At 36.1% G+C, this 7,012-nt stretch overlaps 1 protein-coding gene across 1 annotated transcript; it reads right to left on the bottom strand.

Annotated features, from left to right (window-relative positions):
• Positions 1–372: 372 nt before the first annotated feature.
• LOC122050947 (subtilisin-like protease SBT3.7) lies at positions 373–6,811 on the bottom strand. The gene is made up of 7 exons (XM_042611821.1): positions 6,567–6,811; positions 5,950–6,001; positions 5,295–5,414; positions 3,101–3,192; positions 2,921–3,018; positions 2,685–2,840; positions 373–652 (listed from the first exon to the last, which is right to left on the bottom strand). The coding sequence occupies exons 1-7, from the start codon at positions 6,731–6,733 to the stop codon at positions 603–605; spliced, it is 735 nt and encodes a 244-aa protein (XP_042467755.1). The 5' UTR covers positions 6,734–6,811; the 3' UTR covers positions 373–602.
• Between the last annotated feature and the right edge of the window lie 201 nt (positions 6,812–7,012).

Raw genomic sequence — 7,012 nt, 5'->3', positions numbered from 1 at the left:
TACCCTTAAACTCTGCCGGACCCAACTCTCTGAACTATCTATACAACGAGTTAGCACTGGCAATGGGACTGCGGAGTGAATTTTCATTTTCGAGAGTTCTCAACATTTGTTGGATCTGTCCCCGTGAATTCAACTCTGTTCTTGCATGAGCGCGGTAAGTTCAGCCAAAAATTGATTGTTCTATCCACCAACCTCACCGTTGTATATGAACATAAATATAGCTAAATTTATGACTATAACTTAGAAAGGTAAATCTAAATCTTACAGACTTAAAGACGGAAGTACCCGAGTCTTGAAGAAATTGCATGCACATACTGTCATTTGGAAATGACTGTTCTGATACCAACTGAAATGATTCTTACCCCCTTGATCCGACCTCCAAAACAATAAAACTCACATTCACTATCGACTCAAGAAAGTTTGTATCACATATGAACCTCAAACTCAACATAAACTTTTCAATGAAAATTCATAAGACTCCGAACAAAACATGCACATAGTCTCCAACTCATTTTAACATAACGAATCAGGGAACAAAATTTATTAACATTCCCCTAGGGACCTCCGGACCACGTGCTTTGCATTTCATTTCATCTCCTCGACTATCCCGCCTCCTCGTTCCCCAACACCTCCCTTGTATCATCATTCACACCTACAACATTTATGTTGAGTCACTGAACTCAGCAAGTATATTCCTTGAATAGATATAAAACAGGTGTAGTATAGCAAAATTGCAACTGGAAATGATTGAGTTTGAGTCAACCCTCTCCAAAGTAAACTTAAGCATAGCTAAATAGATGTTACATACAGTTAACTATAGCCATGGTCTAGCCAAATATGGGTGGAAGTTACTTACAGAACATATGCTTGACCCTAACATATAAAGTGGAAGGTAACATATGCTTGACCCTAACGTATAAAGTGGAAGGTATGTACAGATAACTTTAAGCATGGTTTTACATATTTAATTAGCAGTCATGTACAAATTAGCTATAATCATGGTTACTTACTTAGAATAAATATGATGCAATTGTGGCAACCTTATTTAGAGCACATTCTTTTAGTTCTTATTCATGACCCGTTGAAAGGTACCTCCTACGAGAACATGAATCATCTATATGTAGTCATTTACATTTCCTTATCTTTCATGGTTGGAAAAGCCCTCTCCGGAGCTCATCCCAGGAGCTCCATCCCGTTACCACTTGCACATATTCATCTAGTTAACCATTTAGAGAAAATACGATTTAAACATATCTTAACACACGAAATTTATGCATTGTTCATCTACTGACATTTAGGAAGTGATCTAGTTGGAATTGCAGACAATGCATATTCAATCCAAATACCTTGAGTATATAATGGAAGAATAATTACTTAAGCATCATAAGTTCAGATTCTATTAAATCTGTTCCAAACTAAATCATAGAAAAGTTTGAGCATGGCATCTATAGCACATGGTATTATTAACCCAAGCAGAGCATGAAACAAACTAAATCATTATTACCTACTTCTGTTACCTACACCCAAAACCTTTATAGAGCATGACTACAAACCAGAACCAAAACAACACACACACTAAGCTACACATTCATCTCCTGCAGACTTCAAAGCTCATTTCTGGAGCAGATTATAGCTACTCCAATTTACCCAGACAGCTGAAGCCAACACAAAAACAAAGCATCTCACAACCCATGCATCAAATCTGGTTCAATCCAGCAACTGAAACCATTCCGAATCTCTACCTATCAAAACCCGATCAGCAAACAAAGAAAGGGAAACATCATAGAAGCAGCGCATGAATCAAACAACCACAGGCTCCAACACCCAAATCCGATTCAATGGAAACAACTCCCATTACAAGAAAGTCATACAATCATCAAAACCGAACGACCTCACCCAAATCCGCAGCAGGAATAAGAGGAATCGAGATAGAAAACATAAACCTCGGTGCCCTAACAGGAATAGCCCCTGATTCATCTCGCAACCATACCAGAACACTCATTCGTACCTACTAGAAGAATCTACTTGCCTTCCTTGCTGTTGGAAGCTCCTACCCTTGGGAAGAAACCTTCGTTGTCGTTGCTCCCCACACGAGAATTGCCGACAAAACACTCCTGCCCAGCCAATGAAACAATCACACCCTCTCCTCCTTTTCCCCTCCCTTTAGGGCATTAACCCCTCTCCCATTAATTGGGCTCCAAGTACCCTTAGCAAGCCCACCCCCTTAATCCGGCCTGTGACTTAATTAGGTATTATCTTAAGGCTCTACTAATTTTTTTTAGAGGATCTCCCTCATCCCAAACTAAATTTGCTTAAACCCTATTTTACTTGACATCATCACTCACATATATATTTTTATTTAAAACAATAATTATTGTGTTCCTTCAACACCGGTTTACCCCTTGCTTTTGACAATCCACGATCTAACCTTTAAAGAACTTATTTCCTAATCTAAACATCCAAATTAAATGGGCCTTACAGAAGGCGTCGTCGACCTGGCACACGACTTTCCACCATGATGGTATCACTCGATAGCCGTCATCGTCGAAGCTCTTGGATTCCGGCCATATCCCTATAAAAGAATATTACCATTCTATTCCATTTCCTTCATTTTATTATCCATTAAATCTACTTAATCTATGTATGTTCATAAATATCCAGAGAATGGGAGTTCACAGAGAGACCTGTATCAACGATTCCTGTGATGGTGCCATCTCCATAGTTGCTCTTCTCGAGGAGTTGAGTAGAATGATCATACTGCACCTCCAGAAAATCCCAGCTCCAAGTTGTAGGTAGCTCGTAGTTTCTGCTCGGTTGTACACTGATCACGTCAGGTGACTCTGCAATATTCATTAATTCGGTCAGTTAATTAGTCATTTATTGTGTTTAATCCGATTCAAAAAACAGAAGGCGAAGTGACCTGCTAATTGTTTTGCTTGCTCTTCTGTAAGCATGGCTGCAAAGCCTGAGAAGGCATGCTTGTAGCTGTAAACTATAGAAGTCAGGGCATCCTTTTTACTGTCGAAGAAGATACCAATCAGTTAAAATATAAAATCCAAGATTCTATTGCAATTTGAATTTCTATAGTTGAGTTGGGTACCTTCCAAGGAGACAAGTGAGCATATCTAGGTGTGAGTCAGTGACATGCTCTGGATTCTCATGCTTCGTCTCTCCCAAGTATACAATATACAACTGCACAAACAACCAAGATACACCTCATCGGACAAACTGAAGTAAAAATAATAACTTTGAGATATATCAATAACAAGAAAGACACAGAAAGAGCCAACTATAGAAAGTGTTACACGCTATTCGTATACATATTTAGAAAGATTCTAGATAATTACTAATAAGAACTTGAGTAAATAGATATAGTATTTCCAAATAGAAATCTCATACATGCAAAATAAGATTTAAATGAATCAATTGTTCGTGGGCAGGCTTAGCACACTTAGTTTGTTAACAACTTGGTTATTGTTGTTTGACAAGATAAGTGAACAAGCTTCAATATTGTTGATGAACAATGTTTATTGGAACTTCATGAACAATGCTGGTGAACAAGTTTTTCTTGTTTAAATAGTTAATAAAAGATACATATAAATATTTAAAAATTTATTGTTTTAACTAAATATGACTTCATGCCGTATTAGTTTGAATTATTTACATACAAAATAGAAAATTCAAAGATATTTATTTTGTTAACGTAAAAGAAATGATGAAGACGGGTTTGAACCACAAAGGCCTTGAGAATAAATTTAAAACCCATACCAATTGAGCCACTAGACATTTTCATAAGAAGATAATTGCTTAAGATCCGTTTGTAATGTAAGAGAAAGGAAATGCAGATCAAAACCAAATGATAAGGATGAGACTATCCCAAAACCTTGGCAACAACTTCAACTATATACTTTTCAACAAAGAAGCTCACGGATTATTCACACAGCTCAAGATTGATTAAATGAGTCTTATCCATCTATTAAATTTATGTAATTTAAATCACTAGTAATATTTAGATCGTTGACATGAGAAGCTCTACCTTCCTCCTTTGAAACGCCCTGTGTCCCCAACACAATCGCAAGAAGCTCTGCCTTGGTCCTCCAGGATGCCGCAAGCCCTCGACATGGTTGCAACAAGCTTCACCTGCTTCCTCTTAGATGGCCTGAGCCCTTGACAAGACCACAAGAAGCTCCACCTTCATTCTCCACATTTCATGTTGTGATAAGATCTGCCTTACTCCTTAGGGAGCAGCAAATAAGACTAAAGTTCCCATACGTTTCTTTGAGGTATATATGTAATTGAAATGGAACAATTCTACTCCAAATCTCTGGCCTATAGTCAGAATTGGGTCAAACTTTAATCCTTGAACTCTATTCAGTTCCGCTTGTTTGACTATTAAAACTATCGTTGTATTTCATCATGTCCATCTCATCTTATCCTGTTTTCTTTCTGTTTATCATCTAGTGAAGACACCTAATTGGTCCAACCACTTAGCACCCAAGTGGTTCTTATGGTGGGTCCAATTGCCAAGGAAAACTTTCACTTCACAAAGCGTTAGCTTTTCCAAGCCATACTTTGCCATGCAATACTTTTGGTTTGACAAGAGCTTTCCCTTATGTGAGAAGAAATTTAGTTAATCGAATAGTCATATGGTTGTTTACAGCAATTTACAAGTAACCTAGTACTCAATTTGCCTTGTAGAAGTTAAGTCACTGCAATGCAAAAATTGCCCTTGAGAATGTTCACACTAAAGAGTCGCATGGATTTTAAGGGATTGACCTATGGCAAGTGGTATTAGAGAAAGTATTCTTAGGTATTATTTTATTTAATAGCCTCAAATATTCATCTTAACATTCTCATCTTTATTATGTTTTCCACGTATTTCCTAATTATCAACATTCAATACTGATGTATAAAGAATTGTGGGTCATACTAAAATCTTACAAAATTTTCCTTGTCTCAAGGAGAACATAACATAATTTAAATGCATTTTTATTGCAACTTTTTATTGAATAAAAGATCCAAATATCTAAAATTCTTGTGTAAAATTCATTTAATGCTTCTCTAGTCCTTGCTTGTATTATTTTTAAAGCTAAATTTCATATGCCAAATTCTGTTCCACTTATCTTTAGTTTTCAGACTTCCTCTCCACAACTAAAATTTTGAGTTTAATCTATTTATACTATCATAAATAAGTATACACAATAGCAGAAGTAGAATTCTACCTAACTGGAGTAGTTTATATTTCTATATAAAATTCCATTAATAAATTGTAGTAGGAAATGGAAGAGGATTACCTTGGCAACTAGTGCTCCTAAATGGTCCCCAGAGCTAAGTTGCACAGTTGTGGCATAAGCATCAGAATCTTGATCCATATGAACTATGGGCATCGGGAGTGAGTCATCTTGATCAGAGATCTATCAAAGATTATTCAAGAGATTAAGAAATGTACAGTCTAGTACTATCAAATGTTTGGTGTAATAGAAGAGAAAGCCAATATAATCTGTTCTACTAACAAGAACATCAAATTCATGACTCTTACCTTAACATGTTTGTATCTCTTCCATCACTTTCACCAAAATAAGAATTTGAAGGTCAATATTTACTAGCTTAGCAATCAGTCTTTGAATCATCACATTTTTAGGAGATACTAGAAAAAGTAGTTGTTCTATTTTAGGTTGAATGGCCATAAAAAACTATCAAAGTTTAGCAAATATAATGAGAAAGAAATCCACTAAGCTTCCTTGTAGTATGCCTACATAACATTTGACATATTGAAATCCGTTATTAGAAAAACTAGAATAAATAGGTTCTGAAATGATAAGTTCAATGTAGCATTGTCCTCTTGATTTACTGAAAGAATATCAGCTAATACAGATCTTACTGCTTCATATTAGGCATATAATCATGATCAAACATCAAAATTAAAAAGAAGATAAGATTTAGACTTACCGGGGAGGAAGATCCTAATATATCAGGTGAATTGAAAGACCGAGGACAGTTCCTGCATAAAATAGTAAGATAACAAAAGATAAATGGTCAGGTTTCATGGATTTAATTGTTGTTTTAGCTGCAATATTCCCAACATAGTTACTTACAAGCTCTATAAGTAAAAAATTAGTATACAATTTGGAACATGCTATATCTTACCATAGAAACCGTCAAATGAGAACAAAAAAAAAATTATAAACCTAAAAGTGAGCCAACTTGATATACATTTAACGGGATTTAACTCAGTGCCTCTAGTTCTAGTACAATAAATAACAAGTCAAAAACGCTAATGGACATTCCATGTTCAATCTCCACAGATACAAGTTGCCGATTCCTATATAAAGTGAATATTTCACAAGATTTGGATTCTTCGAGAAGGAAACAGGAGAAGAATTTGCGTTAAGGAATATTATGTTGATAGTATAATCCTCGAATCATCTAAACCGAAGAAATCAACAACGGAGAGAGATCACAAGCCATCAACTATCAATTATTCAGAAGCTAGTCGAACAAACTACATTAAGAATAACCTAACGAGACAAAGATCAGACAAGCAAGGGCAGAGAAATGAAACTCACAAGCGAATCTTCCGTGGGAATCCGCTGACGGAGCCGAAGGAGCGATGAACGAGCGGCGCAATCTGAAGGCGAAGGGAGCGAGTATGGAGATGGAAGAGGGGGACTGTAGACGAGGAAAGGGCCGGAGCCGAGAGCGAGCAAGAGAGGAAGGCGATTGCGAAAGCCATCCGATCGCGACGTCTCGTTTCTTCTGGAAAGTGCGCGCCGCCGAGAGTAGGGTAAGGGATTGGGGGAATATTATCGGCTCTCTAATAAACATTTATCTACGATTTAGTATTATCGGCACTCTAATAAAATATAAATAAATAAATTATGAATAATATTTTTTCTAATTTATAATTATCTTTTTATTATTATCATCTCTTATTTATATTTTTAACTTTCTATCAAAGGAGTGGTCAGATTTTTTTTATTTATCAAAATAAATATAATTTTAAACTTACCAA

This window comes from Zingiber officinale, chromosome 3A (genome assembly GCF_018446385.1).
Source record: "Zingiber officinale cultivar Zhangliang chromosome 3A, Zo_v1.1, whole genome shotgun sequence".
Lineage (NCBI taxonomy): Eukaryota > Viridiplantae > Streptophyta > Magnoliopsida > Zingiberales > Zingiberaceae > Zingiber > Zingiber officinale.
Note: the sequence above shows the minus strand (reverse complement) of the source record. Positions and strands in the feature narration are given on the sequence as shown.

What these genes read in the sequence shown, in the direction of transcription:
- LOC122050947 (XM_042611821.1), bottom strand. Translation starts at nt 6,733, where the DNA reads ATGGCTTTCGCAATCGCCTTCCTCTCTTGCTCGCTCTCGGCTCCGGCC. An exon ending in TATTAGGATCTTCCTCCCCG is followed by an intron (nt 5,415 to 5,949) that starts GTAAGTCTAAAT and finishes AATCTTTGATAG; the next exon opens with ATCTCTGATCAAGATGACTC. An exon ending in GCAAGCAAAACAATTAGCAG is followed by an intron (nt 2,841 to 2,920) that starts GTCACTTCGCCT and finishes TGAATATTGCAG; the next exon opens with AGTCACCTGACGTGATCAGT.